This window comes from Panicum virgatum, chromosome 6N (assembly GCF_016808335.1).
Source record: "Panicum virgatum strain AP13 chromosome 6N, P.virgatum_v5, whole genome shotgun sequence".
Lineage (NCBI taxonomy): Eukaryota > Viridiplantae > Streptophyta > Magnoliopsida > Poales > Poaceae > Panicum > Panicum virgatum.
The window spans coordinates 41,355,780-41,372,363 of record NC_053150.1 but is presented as its reverse complement, the minus strand read 5'-3'; the positions used below and the strand labels follow the sequence as shown (position 1 = coordinate 41,372,363).

The window sequence follows — 16,584 nt, the reverse complement described above, 5'->3', positions numbered from 1 at the left end:
AAGAGGGGCAGGGGAACCTTTTGGCCTTATTTTTTTTTGTTTTTGGGGCCGTTTAGTTCCCAAAAATTTTCATCCAAAAATTTTCACCTCCCCTTTGAAACACATGTATGAAGCACTAAATGTAATTAAATAATAAAACTAATTACACAGTTTGGATGTACACGACGAGACGAATCTTTTAAGCCTAATTAGGGCATGATTGGCCATAAGTGCTACAGTAACCCCCATGTGCTAATGATGCGGTCAAAGACCTCAAAAGATTCGTCTTGCGGTTTCCAAGTGAGTTCTGAAATTAGTTTTTTAATTAGTGTTCGAAAAGCCCTTCCGAGATCTGGTCAAACATTGATAGGACACCTAAAAATTTTCGTTTTTGGGAACTAAACGACGCCTTTGTTTGGTTTGCGAAATGCCCAATTCCATGCCATGCATAATGCAGCAATGTCATTAGACTTTCACTAGCTTGGTAGCTCGTTTGCTAGCCTGGAATCCTTTTTGTACTTGCAGTGGATATTGGGGGCGCCAATCATTGATGCTTTGAAACCAGGCGGTTTTTTGTTCTGGATAAGCATGAGGGGAGAGGCAACTGTTCGCTTTGAGATGGGTACAGTGTTTGTTAGTAGGACAGATTTTGACTCGCTAGTGGCAATGCACATACCATTTCAGAAGAAAAGTAATTCAGAAAGTGGCATGCGTTCAGGAACAGGGAGTTTATACTTCAGACAGGATTAGCAAGGTTTCAAGAGAGAAGCCAGATGCAGTGACTAACAAATCAAACAAGTGCATGATGGGCCAATTGGATGACCAAACAATTGGCAAAGCAGGGATTCCGCCTAAGAATGCAGGGAGTTCTTATCTGTGGTATTCGTTGAAATGTTAGTATTGGTTTGGCGTTTGTTATGAATTTGTCGCGATTATGCTATTTAGACTACTTTCGGTTATTTTGATGTCTCATAACTTGCCACTGGTTGTGTTGATAACCATGATCATTCTAAGTTCCTGTGAAGATTAAGAATGCTCAAGATAGAGTATCTCAGTGTATTGCTGGGATCGGTTTCTCTTTATCTGCTCTTCATGCAGAATCTTGTTGACAATCTTTGTTGTGCTTGTTACTTATTGCAATATATTGTGCTCCAACTGCTTGGTACATGTTCAGTCTTATTCCAGGAGTTTTTTTGTTTAGGGCCTTGATCACTTACAAGCAAGTGACTATAGCCAAATTATTCCAGGAGTTGTAAACACCAAATTCCAGTAATGTTCAGAAAACGACTTTCATAGTTTCATGTAAGAAAGGAAATTCTCATCGAGTAACATTTCAGGAAACAAGTATGCAGTGCACTGGGCCTGTAATTCCGCAACGCCATTTTATTCACGAAGTGATGACTAGACATTCAGAAACTGACTTTCATACAACCGACAAGCAACATTTCAGAAGAGCAATCAGATTTCAGCAGAGAAGATTCGGGCAAATCAACAGTAGAAACATTTCAGCAGAGAAGTATGCAAGGCGCATGGAAAACAAATTAAGCTATAATACTGCAAAAAAAATTATTCAGAAAATGACTTGCTTTCAGGATCACACATTTCAGAAAACTGACTAGCAACATTTCAGGAGAGATGGCATGTGACCAATCAACAGGGTTAGCGATTACGTGTTCGATCATCTGCAGATGTACTCCGTAGGAAACTCTAGCGTGTGGCGAGCTCTGTGGCCTTTCGTCGGGTTGGTTGTGGTTGGTTGCTTCCTTCAGTTAGCGCGCGCCTCGCAACTGATCAGAACCGTCCAGGCGTCGAAGAACTCCAGAACGACGGCGTGGCGCGCGAGCTTCACGGCCTCCGAGGCTCCGACGCCCACGCCACCCTGCCACCATGGGCGGGGACTCGGGTGGCCTCCCGTGCAACACCTCCGCCGCGAGGTCCGTCGGGGCGGAGCGCGACCTCCGCATCGCCTCGTCCCCGTGGCGGACGGCATGGGCGCGGTGCCCGTGCCACGCCCGCGGCCCGCCACAGCGCGTTGGCGTCGTCGTCGTATGTCCTCCCCCTGGAACAGGCCGGCGCGGCGTGCATTGGGCGAAGACGCGCCCGGCCGTGCCGTGGAGCGCGACCTCGCCGCAGGAGTCCCTGTGGCGGATGGCTGTGCAAATCGGCTACGCTCCGAGGAGCTCCCCGTGGGTGGACTCGACGCGACGCACCTGAGGGCCTTTGCCGCTGCACCTCCCGAGAGCAGCGGCTGCGGAGGGCCTTCGCCGCGCCGGTTCCTTTCACCGGGAGCGATACCGGACCTTCAGGAGGCCGCCAGTGCGCGGGAGGTGAGCGAGCGCGCGGAAAACGGCCGGAACGCGACGGTGTCCGGCGAGACGACGAGCCGAGGGGGTGGACGGTAAATGAAATACCGACCACCCGGGGTCCCTACCAACTGTCGGATCGAGATCGTACGGTCTATATTAGCACGGAAATCACATAAGGAGACCCCCTTGTTCTTTTCCTCGCTCGACTGCCGTGCTCGCCCCCCCCCCCCCCCTCTGCGTCCCTCGATGACGCCATGAGCGGACCTCCTGCCAGCCGCGGCACGCCGGCACCGGCGGGAGGAGGCAGACTCAGACGTTTGTTCCGGCCGCGTTATGGTTGTTTCCTGAATTCCTGGGCGCTTCTTCCCGGACCGGTCTGAAATCTGAACCCGCGGCTATTGAGGCAGTTTTTGCTGGAACGCGGACAAAGTTCTGTGGGAACTGGTCGACAACGTCAGGGACATGGCATCATCATGGGCGCAAGGGTCGGGTCGTCTTCTTCCGCACGTTGTAGCTGCAGTTCGTGCAGACAGTACGCTCGGACGAAGTTGACTCGGCGTTTCAGATTGGTTCAGACTCTCGGTCGTTTCCTGGTCGCTCCTTGCCAGTGTGAACCCATGCTGCCACTGAAGCATAACGCGGTCGAAATTTGTGTGCAGAAGAAAACAGCAAGCACACGACGGGCAAGGGGTCGTCGGCTTGTCGCGCTGCTTCTTCAGCTTGGATCGCAGCTCGAAGTCCGAACGCACGCGTAGATGGTCAGGCTGCAGAGTTTTTGAGGAGTTCTTGAGTCAACCCGCAGCGTGATGACTAGACTGCCTGTCTGCCTGACTACTGGTACAAATGGGAAGGAAAGCCCTTTCGCCCTCCCTTTGCCCTGCCCACCTTCGCCGCCCAGCGTGCCAACTGCCAAGTAGTAGCGTCCACCGATCGCCGATCAGAAGTTAAGAACAACGGCAGACCTGCACCTTTGTCGTGCTCGACGCCAAGAGCGAGCTTGATCATCAACGTTCCTGCACGGACCCCGTTGCAAGGACGATCTTCAGCAGGGTCCTGTACCTGTACGTTCTTCTATCTTTTCTTGCTTCTTCGTACCCCTGTTTACTGGTATCTATGGACGGCGTTACCATATTATTGGAATATAAACCGTGTACAAGATCCTTGGTTGTGTGCTGTTTTGTGCTGAAGCGATTGTATGATGTGCTGTTTTGTGCTTTCTGCATCAAGTGGTTCATAGGTTGAGCTGTAGAGTAACAGTTTCAGTAACGTTGCTTCAAAAAAAAAATTCCATAAATGTTTGCTTCTTTGGTATCCATGTCCAATCCTCTACAGCTCATTTTTTTTATTTGGCATCCATGCCCATATCTCCGATTAAATGATTCATCTATATTGTATGGCACGTTTATCTCTTTGCTACTCATGCTCAAAATCCCCGCCAACGATTTTACAGCATTTATTTCTTTGGTACCCATTTCCAAATCCCCAATTAAATATTTTGGCCCATCCATCATATTTTGACAATTCAGCGATGGAGCAACTAGAGAGGGGGGGGGGGGGGGGGGGGGATAGCAGCTGCAGAATTCAAGGAGTTTAATAAAAAGATCTAAAAAAGGATTTTGACGATTAAAAGCAGTGAATAGTTTCTTATTTCTTACCCCCCAAAAAAAAGTTGTCTTGTTCTGAAACCTTGTTCTACCCAAGTTACCCTTCAATCAACTAAGCAAAGGTTCGTGCTATATATTTTGGGCTCTATTCCCTCAACAAAAAAATCCCTCAAAAAATATATTTTGGGCTCTACCAGTATACCAAGGAAACACCGTACAAAGAAGCAAGGTTTGCTTTGTGTTGTTCGGTCCAGCCCTCCGGACTCCATTTTCCAGCAGGAGCTTTGTCCCCGGGCAAAGAGTTGCTGACTGGTCACTGGTATATGCTGCATTGCTGCTCCCTCGATTCCCCCAACGCTCGCGTGCAGTTACAGGCTATACTTCCTGTGTTTCGTGTTTATTCTTTTAGCGGAGAGGTGAAGAATCTTTGGCTGGCTGGCTCTCCCTAGGATCATTCCTGTATTCGCCCTGCATTGGCTTTAGTTGCTGGGTTCTTGGCTGCACTGGCTCTCCAAGTTCGACGTTCTTCCGCTAGGTTTCAGAGTAACGTTCAAGGGCCAAGGAAATTGTTGTGAGCCCACTTCTCTGAGAAATGCTTCTACAGCCAAAGAAAGAAGCTTCGTGTTCTTGGTGATGCCGGCAGGGACTCACTTCCAATCGGACGGGGGTGCCGATGCATGCACGTGTGTGTTTACCTCCGAATTGGCAAAGAGTCACGCTTCTATTTTGTAGCTGAGATCCCGTCTCGCAATCAGAACATCAGTTTTGCTTGCCAAACACCTAGTTCCTCCTAGGTTGGATCTTGTTTTTGTCTCCAACTCAGGGACGGCTTCTAGTCCCTGCTTATAGGAGATGTGTTCCTGTCTGCTGCCCAATTTGAAAATGGCTTTGGAGGATTTTTTTTTCTTTTACAAACAGGTACGAGATTTGTGCCTATTGCATTGTTAGAAAAGAGATGTGTTTCAGTTTCTACTTACTGAACAAATTCATTCCTTATATCGGTGTCATTTCTGGGTTCTCAGACTAACTGTTTGCAATGCCCATCAGGCCATGTACTTTATTTTCTGCATAAAAATAATACGAGAAAAATAACATCCTGCTGACTTCTATGTAAATCTTTTCAGGTTAAGATGAAGCTGGTTTTCTGGCATTGGTTTTTGCTATTCGTCACATTAGTTCCATCGTCATTGGGTTTGACTTCGGATGGCCTAGCTCTTCTTGCTCTGTCCAAAAACCTCATGCTACCAAACAACATAAGCTCCAATTGGAATGCTTCTAATGCAACTCCTTGCAAATGGAATTCAGTTACTTGCGATAAAAGGGGTAATGTGATTTCTCTTGACCTGACATCATCAGGGATTTCTGGTTCACTAGGACCTGAAATAGGGCACCTAGAATACCTGCAAGTCCTCAGTTTATCTGATAACAACATATCTGGTTCTATTCCCCCGGAATTGGGCAACTGCAATATGCTTGAACAATTGGATCTGTCCCAAAACTTCCTTTCTGGCCAGATACCTGCATCAATGGGCAACCTCAAGAAATTGTCACTACTCTCTCTGTACAGCAACTCTCTGAGTGGAGCAATACCAAAGGAGTTGTTCAAGAACCAGTTTATGGAGAAAGTGTACCTCCATTCCAACCAGCTCAGTGGTTCGATCCCCTTCTCGGGTGAAATGAAAAGCCTTAGGTCCTTGTGGTTGCATGAGAATATGTTGTCTGGTGTTCTGCCTGATTCAATATGCAACTGCACCAAGTTGGAGGAGCTCTATCTACTTGATAATCAACTGGGCGGCGATCTTCCGAAAAACTTGAGTGACATCAAAGGCCTTAGGATATTTGATGCCACTACCAATAACTTCACAGGAGAGATTCCATTCAGTTTTGAGAAGAACTGCAAGTTGGAAATATTCATCTTGTCATTCAATCAAATAAGAGGGGAGATACCAAAATGGTTAGGGAACTGCAGCAGCTTGACACAGCTTGCATTTGTTAACAACAGTCTGTCTGGACAGATACCACCTGCAGTTGGTTTGCTGAGAAACATCACTTATCTTCTACTTTCACAGAACAATTTGTCTGGTCCAATCCCTCCAGAAATTGGCAACTGTAGATTGCTTTTGTGGCTGGAGTTGGATGCCAACCAGCTTGAGGGCACTGTTCCAAAAGAACTAGCAAACTTGAGGAACTTGCAGAAGCTCTTTCTTTTCGAAAACCGCCTCACCGGCGACTTCCCTGAAGATATATGGAGCATCCAAAGCCTTCAAAGTGTCCTTATCTACCGAAATGGTTTTACTGGGAAGCTACCTTCAGTGCTTGCTGAGCTGAAGCTCCTGCAGAATATTACATTGTTCGATAATTTCTTCACCGGAGCCATACCACCAGGGTTGGGTGCTAATAGCCATTTAGTCGAGGTTGATTTCACCAACAACAGTTTTGTCGGTGGGATTCCACCAAACATTTGTTCAGGGAAAACATTGAGAATTCTAGACTTGGGCTCTAATCATCTCACTGGTAGCATCCCATCCGGGGTTGTGGATTGCCCGAGTTTGGAGCGGCTAATTGTTCAGGACAACAGTTTCAGTGGGCACATTCCTGAATTCAGAAATTGTATGGGTTTAAATTACATAGATCTTAGTCACAATGGCTTTGCTGGTCCAGTCCCACCAAATGTATTTTCAAACTGCCATTGTTTGGTGCAGATCCGCCCCCAAGCCAACAGCCTGAATGTGTCCATTCCAGGATTCAGAGATTGTACAAACCTAGGTATTATAGATCTTAGTTACAACACCTTCTCTGACAAAACCCCACCAAAATATGTGTACTGTGTTCGTTGTAACGGGAGAAAGGGAGGGTCATTTACATAATCGATGTGATCTTTGAATGATGGAATAAAAACTATTGTAACGCGTTCGTTGCAATCGGTCATTTCCGTCATTAGAAAACAGCTGGCGCAAAAGCATTTCGGTTTATGCGAACTTGGACATACACGCTCTGTCACTACTGCACACCAGCAAGCGCAATTAGAGGTGTTGATTGATAAGCCTCAGGTGCACCTCCAACCCTTTTTAGTTCAAAATTTTGCACTACTTCTTCAAAATGAGATTTTATTTTGAAAATGCAGTATAAAACTGAGGAATGTTGAGTACTCTATCCTGCTTGTGATGAGTGAATTGTCAACCGTGCGGTGTGATCGTGCGCTTGGTCTTTGGATTGCAGGTACACGAGCGTCGAGTGTCGACGGGGAGCTGCCGTGAAGGTGCTGTGGCCGATGGACCGTGCGGTGGACGGCGGTGAAGGGCAGCCGGGACCGGAGCTCGGACCGGGCGGCAGCTGTGGCGTCCACTCCTGGATCGAGGGCGCAAGCGGCGACGGAAGGCGGGTTTCTTGGTTTGCGCCACAAAACCAAGGAGGCGGACGGCGGTTGAAGACGTCAAGTCGTGGAGGCACGGACGTCGGTCTCAGGACTGACGGAGGTGACGGGCATCGACGGCGTCTAGGGCCTCTCTGCGGGCGAGGAGGTGACGGGCATCGACGGGCGTCTAGGGCGAGGAGGTTTTGGCGGTTTTCTCAAAACCGGCCACCTACCCGGGTTTCGCGGACCCTCCAAAACCGCGGACTGGATCTTCATCAAGACGGCGGCATCGTGGAGAAGACTTCGTTCCGAAGAAAGAACCTCGGCCGTCGGATGAGATCGTGTACAGGGGGTGCTGCAGGCCAACCGGTCTGACCGGTCCCTGGCACCGGTCTGACCGGTCTAACCAACTGGTCTGACCGGTCCAGCGTACCGGTCTGACCGGTCCAGCGTACCGGTCTGACCGGTCCCGCGGGTATAAATACCCCTTCACTTGTGTTAGGTTATTGAGCGGCTTTTGTATTGCATCCGTGAATTGTTCTGTTCTCCAGGCCGCCGCCCCTTTGTCTCCCTCCCTCTGTTCCTCTCTTTAGAGTAGATTTTGTCCATGGATTGTTGAGACCTTGAGTGGGATTTGATTGGGAAAGGAGGCCCTATCCTCCTTGTGCCCTCTGGGCTTTTGAATCGATTCAATTCCCTCGTTTTTGTGCCCGTTTGTGATGGATTTTGGTTTCGATTTTGGTGCACACGATTGCGATGGTTCCATGAGTTCTTTGCTGTGATTCCCGTGCTTCTAGCTCTGTCCTAAACCCTCTGGAATCACTAGCTCGTTCGAATTCGATTTCTTGAGCTCTAGAGAAAACCCCACTCCTTTTGATCTCATCACGAAATTCTCGTGCTATGGATATCTTTAGGGTGAGATCTCTTGGGGATACGTTCTTGGGGTAGAAACGAAGCCTTCCTCCAAGTTTCATCGATTTTCGTGGTCGTTTGGTCGAGATTCATCGTTTGAATCCAAGTTTTCGGGGGTTTTCTGGGTGTCACCGGTCAGACCGGTAGGCAAGACCGGTCAGACCGGTCTGCTAGTTTTTGAACAGACACGACCGGTCAGACCGGTCCTGTGCACCGGTCAGACCGGTCCTGGCAGATCATTTCTGCAGTTTTTCCCGATTCGCTTCCGATCTGCTTCGTGGTTTTGCTCGCTCGTTCGAGGCCTTTTGTGTTGGCTTAGCATTTCAATAGCTATTCCAAACTCTGGTCAGAACGTTTGAAGGCTTGGGTGATTTTCGGGATATAGGCCGACGGTTTGAATTTCGAAGAAATTTTGATCGGCTCCCATTCACCCCACTCTGGTCGCCAGCTTCGGTCCGTCAAAAGCTTTGAACTAAAAAGGGTTGGAGGTGCACCTAAGGATCACCAATTTGCACCCTAAAACGCAATGCCACGTTGCTTTCTCCAAATGCTTGGACAATTGGATTTGTCCCAAAATTTTCTTTCTGGCAATATACCATCGTCAATGGGAGACCTCAGGAGATTGTCATCGCTATCCCTGTACATCAACTTCACAAGAGGAATCATACCACAGTTGTTCAAGAACCAGTTTCAGGAGCAAGTCTACCTCTCCATTCCAATCAGCTCAATGGTTCGATTCCGTTCCGTTCTCTGTAAATTAGATGAATATGCAAAGGACGAACCGCTAAGATGACACGGCATCTATTATCTATCAATCCAAGTATCCAACAGGAATATTGTCTACTACACTGAACTCACCAGTACTTGTATGACTATATGAATGACATTGCATTTGCCAATTCATTTTGCTTCAGTTGGTTAGTTGACCGCCCATCAAGCGATTCCATCGTATAGCGACAGGCTGGAATCAGTAACGACCACCAGCATCCTACCAAAAGATGCCTGTCCTTAGTCCAGTATTTTACCGGTTGCATTCACAGCGACCACGCTAATGTCGAATCATTAGTCCCACAGGTTGGTTACTTTACTCTGGTTCGTCTCGCTTCTTGGTGCTAGGAAACAGCATGCCAATGTGCTCCCTTTCGGTGGGTGGGAACGCATGCTCTGCCACTACAATAACAGAACAGAAAACAGCAGGTACTTGCCGATGCCGATCGAAGGGTCGTTGGGTTGGTTTTTCTGCGATCTATGGTCTGAACACTGTTTTTCCGAGGACACGTCAAGTCGTGAACTGTGAACGGTGTGCTATATGCAAACAGATGCCGGAACAACCTCTTGTGTCGCTAGTGCGTTAGTTGTTTTTTTTTTTTTTTGCGAAGGGGCTGGAAGCCCTGGAATGCATTATCTCCTGAGAATTACATCAACGCCCCTGGAGAAGGAAAAAAATACAACACATCCCGCACCACACAAACTCCAGGGACACCAACTTACACAAAGGACCCTACAAAACTTTGAATTCGAAGGAAAAGCCCCTGGATCCTTTGATCCTCCCATCTGCCGCTGCGCTTCCTGATCCGCCGGAGTCGGGGAAGAGCTGCAACGCCAAGGAGAGCCCGGCCAAGTAAACCGACGAGACCTCCAGCAATTTGAAGCCGCAAGACATGTCTTCAGTGGGGGTGAATCGGCCGTCATCGCCAAGTACTTGGTCAAGCAAGAAGCCTGCACCGAGCGGCAGGAAGAAGCCCAGACTGCAGCCCCAGAGAAGCCCTAGGATCACAGATAGGCAGAAGACCGAAGCCGGCGAAAAAATCGACAGCCCGTAACCGAGATCTGGGTAAACTGAGAAGAAGCCCAACAGGAATCCCGGCGACCCATACCAAACCGCTCGCAACCAGGGGAGAGAAGAAGAGGCTTCCACCCCAACCAAAGTTGCAAGAACAAGGACGCACCTGGCCACAAAATCTCGCCCAGAGACAACGCCTCTGACGAAGAAGACGGCCAGCGTCAGGAAAGGCCAAGCCAGCGGCACCGCCGACGGGCCAGCACAACCAAACCTACCAGCCCCAAGATGCTCATCACCGGAAAAAGCGCCGAGCCTACCGCCGCCGCCGTCGCCGAGGATGAGCATGGGAAAACCTAACCCTAGACGGCGACCAAGAAGCCGTCGCCGGGACACAGGAGCATGGAGACCTAAATCTACGGCTATACAAAGTCCCACCGCCGAGGAGCCGGGCTCCACTCTCGACGCCGGCGCCCCGAGGGCCGCCGGAGGAGAGGGGGCCGGCGGATCGCCGGAGGAAAGCGGGGTCGCCCTTGAAATCGCCTTGGCCTACTGTAGCAGGGGAAAAGCGGGTCAAGGGGAACCAACAGTGGCCAACTAGTGCGTTAGTTGTTAGGTCAATGGGCACATAGCCATCGAGCAAGGGCTCAGCTAATCACAGCGCGTGCGCCAGGAGAGGTACCAGCGCCCGATGCTGGACAGCGAGTGATTTTCTTTTTTGGAAAGTTTTTTCCACAATTTTTCTACTTTTAGAAAGTTACTTATAACATACGTATGTATAAGCTTTTTCAAACAAGTATCGGATCATATTTTCAGCAATAACTATCAGATGATAATTTTTCAGCACAACTTTTACGATTTACGCACAATTTTTTTTCCAACCAACTTTTTATAGGATAATTTTTTAACATGGCACGTACAAATTGTAAGCATAACTTTTTTCAGCCTTCTTACTAAATGATAACTTTGAACATAACTTTCACGTAAACTTCTCACACAACTTTGATGCATAAATTCTATGGAAATGTAACTAATAAGACATCTCGGATAACTTTTTACATCAAGTTCATCATACAACTTCTAAGCACAAATGCTCGATATAATCTTTTAGTACAATTTTCCTAAAATCTTTGCAAGAGAATTTCTCTATAGTAGAAAGTAAAAGGGAAATCTGACAAAAAGAATGATAACTACTGCCATTACGAGAGGAAAAAAATAGAAAGGAAAAAAGAAAGCAAAATCAATACATGTAGCGTGGGTGTTTAGGGCTGTCACATGCCACATGGGTGGGCACCGAGGTTGTAGCTTCGCGCGCCACGAAGCGCTATAGCGCGCGATTGCTGTTTTGGATTTCCGCAAATAATATCAAAGTTCTATTGTTCATACATCATAGTTGTATTGTTTTCTCTATCTCTGCTTGTGGGTTTTGATTAATGTTTGTTTGTCGCTATCAGTTGATGTATACGTATTAACGCGGAACAAAGTTAGGATATCTCCAATAAGGCCATTCTCAGTGGGGAGTTTGATGGGGTTTCATTCTCATTAAATAGCATGCCACATAGGATTTTTTGATGACATGGCATTAAATTTAAGAAGAGAGATAGAGGAAACCAGTTTCATCTAGATGAAATCATGTCTACACGCATACCAACTCTTGTTGAGTCATAAAATTAAATGCTACTTAGAACCTATGAAACCGTGCTATAAAATTATGCATTGTAGAGGTTGTTTCAAATACCATTTCATTTCTTAGTTGCTTATGTGGCTATTTTGGAAACATCAATATGAAACACTCCACTGGGATTAACCTAAGGACACATCGGATAGGTTGCTTACAGAGGAAATGAGGAGATATCAAAGCTGGTTATAACACATTTTGTTTTATTTGTAACCACTTAACACTCTATTTGGTTTGGGGTCCAAATTAGTTTTCGGAATAGCATGTTGCGGCTAGACCGTTAGATAAATAAATATAATATCTATTATGCCATCTATGGTGACATGGACAATCTTGTAGCAAACAAACTATCATCTTTTTATCGTTAGAGAAGCTATTAGTTGACTCAAAATGTGCCAAATGAACTTGAGGAATGTTAAGTACTCTATCTTGCTTGTGATGAGTGAATTGTCAACCGTGCGGTGTGATCATGCGCTTGGTCCATGGATTGCAGGTACACGGGCGTCGAGTGTCGACGGGGAGCTGTCGTGGAGGTGTTGTGGCCGATGGACCGTGCGGTGGACGGCGGTAAAGGGCAGCCGGGACCGGAGCTCGGACCGGGCGGCAGCTGTGGCGTCCACTCCTGGATCGAGGGCGCAAGCGGCGATGGAAGGCGAGTTTCTTGGTTTGCGCCACAAAACCAAGGAGGCTGACGGCTGTTGAAGATGCCGAGTCGTGGAGGCACGGGCGTCGGTCTCGGGACTGACGGAGGCGACGGGCGTCGACGGCGTCTAGGGCCTCAGCTGCGGGCGAGGAGGTGACGGGCGTCGGGCAGCGTCTAGGGCCGTCAGAAGGCCGAGGTGGGAACGGCATCTAGGGCCACGGCGTGGAGGCGGGAATCTTTCCGCGCGTGATGTTTTGGTGGTTTTCTCAAAACCAGCCACTTACCCGGGTTTCGCGGACCCTCCAAAACCGTGGACTGAATCTTCGTCAAGACGGCGGCATCGTGGAGAAGACTTCATTCCGAAGAAAGAACCTCGGCCGTCGGATGAGATCGTGTACAGGGGGTGCTGCAGGCCAACCGGTCTGACCGGTCCCTGGCACCGGTCTGACCGGTCTAATCAACCGGTCTGACCGGTCCAGCGTACCGGTCTGACCGGTCCCACGGGTATAAAAACCCCTTCACTTGTGTTAGGTCAAGTGCGGCTTTTGTATTGTGTCCGTGAATTGTTCTGTTCTCCAGGCCGCCGCCCCTGTGTTCCTCTCCCCCTGTTCATCTCTTTAGGGTAGATTTGAATGTTGTTTGTGTGAGAACTCTTGTGGATTTGTTTGGGAAAGGAGGCCCTAACCTCCTCGTGCCCTCTGGGCGGTTTGAATCAATCCATCTCCTCGTTTTGTGCCTTGTTTGATGAAATTTCGATTTCGTTTTTGGTGCACTTGATTGCGAGGAGTCCACGAGTTCTTTGCTGTGATTTCCATGCCTCTACTTTGTTCTTGAACCCTCTGGAATCACTAACTCGTTCAATTTCGATCTCTTGGAGGCTAGAGAAAACCCCACCCCCTTTGATCTCATCCCGAAATTCTCGTGTTATGGATATCATTAGGGTGAGATTTCTTGGGGATATACTCTTGGGGTAGGAACGAAGCTATCCTCCAAGTTTCATCCAATTTGGACATGATTTGCTCTCGATTCACGGTTTTGGAAATGGATTTTCGGGGTTTTCTGGACGCTACCGGTCAGACCGGTTGGCGAGACCGGTCAGACCGGTCTGCCTGTGTTTGAACTGCTTGACCGGTCAGACCGGTCTTCTATACCGGTCAGACCGGTCTGTGCCTGAGCAGATTCGATTTGAGAAGTTCCTCTCGCTTTTGCTTCCGCTTTGCGACTTGGGTCTTTTGCTTCGAGATAGCTCGTTCATAGCTATTCTCGCTTACCTAGGTTCGAGAGTCTGCGGTGGTTTTGGGATATAGGCCGACAATTCGAATTTCGACGAAATTTTGATCGGCTCCCATTCACCCCCCTCTGGTCGCAAGCTTCGGTCCCACAATTGGTATCAGAGCTTGGTGTAACGGCCCAGGTTTTTAAATAGCCAATTTAGGGTAATTAGAACCAAATCATGCATCATATGCTTGAATTGCTTGAAAAAGGATCTTTTTGTAAATATGAAAAGGTTCTATGTGTAATTATGATTTTATGCAAGGTCCTCTCTGTAGTTATATTGAATAGAGTATGCATTTATAACTTTTGTGGAGGGTGTTTTTGCAAAATTCAGAGCATTTATTACATGGCAGCAAATTTTGCTTTTAAGTCTATGTTTAAAGTGAAAATACATTGAAAAAGACAAAGTTCCTGGAATTTAAAATTCTTTCCATGTTTTTAAAATTAGCTCTTGAATCTTTGATCAAATAAATTTTTTCACAACATCAAAGATTGTAGATCTTGAAAAATTGAACAACTTTCATGTTGGGCACTTTTTCATTTGAGCTCTATTTTAAAAGTTATCGCTGGTTTACAGATTGGTCCCTGGAGTTTTTGGAAATTTCGTTTGGGTCCTTTTCCCCTTCCTCCAGCTCCTCTGCTCTCTCTCGCCGCCGACCGACGGCGCCACGCCGCCCGCCCGCCGCTCTGGGCCGCCCTCCCACGCCACCTCCCGCCTGCTAGCTTCCACGCGTCGCATAGAAGCTCCTCGACGCCCTCTTCTTCGCGCTGGACCTCCCCTCCCTTCGCCACGCCGCCCAGAAGCTCCTCGCGGCTGCCACCTCGTCGCCGCCGTGGCCCGGCCAGGACAGAGCCCGCTGCTCCTTTCTCTCGCGCGCACCAGAACCAGGGGGCTCTCCTTGATCTTTTCCCCTCACTCTCTCGCTCTTTCCCTGCCCAGACGCCACAGACCGCCACCGCCGCTCTACCGAACGCCGGCGAGCCTCAAGCCGCCGTCGAGCCGCACCTCCACAGCCGCTCCGCCCAAATTAACCCCGCCAGCAGCTCCGCCTTGGCCCCGCGAATGCTCACCCACCTCTCCTCCTCGCCCAATTCGCACTGGATCACCCCGCCTGCCGTAGCCCGAGCACCGCCGCCGCCCTGCTCGCCGTAGACCCGTCAGTCTAGTATTGCTCCGCCCCTCCCAACCACCCTAGAAGCTTCACCTTGCTCCCGTGAGGCTTTTCCCCCACTTGTTGTCGCCAATACGCCGCCGGAGCGCCGCCTCCGCCGTCCTCCTCCGCCGCCGGAGCAACTGCTCCGCGGGGAAACCCCAATCCGACCACCCCGAGCCCCAAGAAGACCACCTTTGGGTTCGTCTCGGCCTCTTCTTCGTTTTCCCCAACCCAGACCTCGCCGCCGGTGAGCCGAGGCGCCGGTAAAGGCCGGCCATCCTCCCTCTGTTCCTTTTTCCCCACGGCCAGGGACCTCGGGTTCAAATTCAAGACAACCCGGGGGGTTTTATGCATAGCCCAAGACTCATATGAATAGTGCCAGCAGGGACTCCTTTGTAATTTTTACAGTGAACTTTGAAATTCCATAGAAAATCATAGGAAATTCAGAAAAATGTAAACTCAGATGTTTTGGAATCCTTGAAAGTAGCTCTTTGCAGTAGAATCATAATAAGCTAGGTGTTTGTTGCAAGTTTTTGCTGTATAAATGGTTTTGTGTCACTAGGTAAATAAATACTAAATGATTTATCTTTTTCTTATCTGATGATTAAAAGCTTGTCTTGCTCTGAAATTTTTATGGTAGTTTACACATGTGACACTAGTTTTTATATAAAATTTCGTGGTCAGTTCTCATGATTTGCTATTTCTTTGATTTAATCCTTGTTTGGTAGACTTTAATTATGGTAAATAGTTTCTGTTCATAATAAATCATGAAAATATTTCTGCATGTTCTTCTTGAGTATCTTAGCTTGTCCAGGAAGTTTAAGCCTCAGTTCATGGCTAGAACAGGAGCTAAAAATGAATCTTGATAATCTGTTGTTCTGTTTTGTTTATTTTCTCGTAATTAATTCTATTTAGATAAAATCATGCAAATTTCACAGTAGCTAGTCCTTTTCTGTGTCAACCTCCTGTTAAATTTTGAGCTTCTACTTTGCTCTAGTTTGACCTGTATAATTGAAGCTTGATCTAGGTGTTATCTGAATGAAAGAATTGTTGTGATTAATTGGCTACATGTCTTGGCATGATTTTTGCAGGGTAGCTTAGTCTGTTCATTTTCTGTTTAGGGTAATTTTTGCTAAATTTATTGCTATTTGTGATCTGAGTTGTTTATTTAATTAGCAAACCTTGAGTTAAATGCTATAGGAATCAACCACCACTCATTTTATGAAGTTAGTATAACTTGCTTGTGCTGTTGATCATGATGCCTTGTGTAGTTAATGTTGTTCTTGCATTATATATAGACACGACTGCCTTATCGGACGGGACGTATGAGCTGATCCCGGAATCTGTCGGAGGTGATCTCGAAGCTCAAGCGAACACTGCTGAACTAACTGAAGCCCCGAACCAAAGTTCGGAAGAGCCTAGAGCTGAAAAAGTTAGCAACTACCGAGAAGGCTAGCCCCGGACATAACCTATATTTCAAATTATTATCATTTACTGTTATTATTTACTTGTGCATTTACAATTCTTAGGATTTGAATTGAAACCCTAGATGCATGATCCTAGGAACCTATGTACTGAACACTAGACTCGAGATCGACTACTTGCTAAGCTTATAGGACCGGTAAAAGTCGAGTGATTGCCTGTCACTCGCGAGCTTTATAGGAATTGTTTGTTTACTTCTGTTATCAATATAAGGACGACGGACGGGGTTGTGATCGATATCATGACTTTATGTGAGACCCCGTCTGTGTTGATGAACTTGCTAAGGTCGCGGGGTGTGGTAGCGGTGGTTAAGTTTTTGAAAGTACTAGCCACATGCCGTAAATATGGTACGCGGCAAGCCTAGTAGCCGATTGGACCGGGGAGTGGATATACCTTTCACTCTCTCTTTAGAGATA

General features: G+C 47.7%; 1 protein-coding gene across 1 annotated transcript; it reads left to right on the top strand.

The window, feature by feature from the left end:
• The first annotated feature begins 2,957 nt into the window (after positions 1-2,957).
• Positions 2,958-6,826, top strand: LOC120680043 (leucine-rich repeat receptor-like protein kinase PEPR1). Its single transcript, XM_039961690.1, has 2 exons — positions 2,958-3,346; positions 5,014-6,826. The coding sequence occupies exon 2, from the start codon at positions 5,020-5,022 to the stop codon at positions 6,754-6,756; it is 1,737 nt and encodes a 578-aa protein (XP_039817624.1). The 5' UTR covers positions 2,958-3,346; positions 5,014-5,019; the 3' UTR covers positions 6,757-6,826.
• The last annotated feature ends 9,758 nt before the right edge of the window (positions 6,827-16,584 follow it).

Excerpts from the sequence above, each read along its gene's own strand:
- LOC120680043 (XM_039961690.1), top strand. The coding sequence starts at position 5,020 with ATGAAGCTGGTTTTCTGGCATTGGTTTTTGCTATTCGTCACATTAGTT.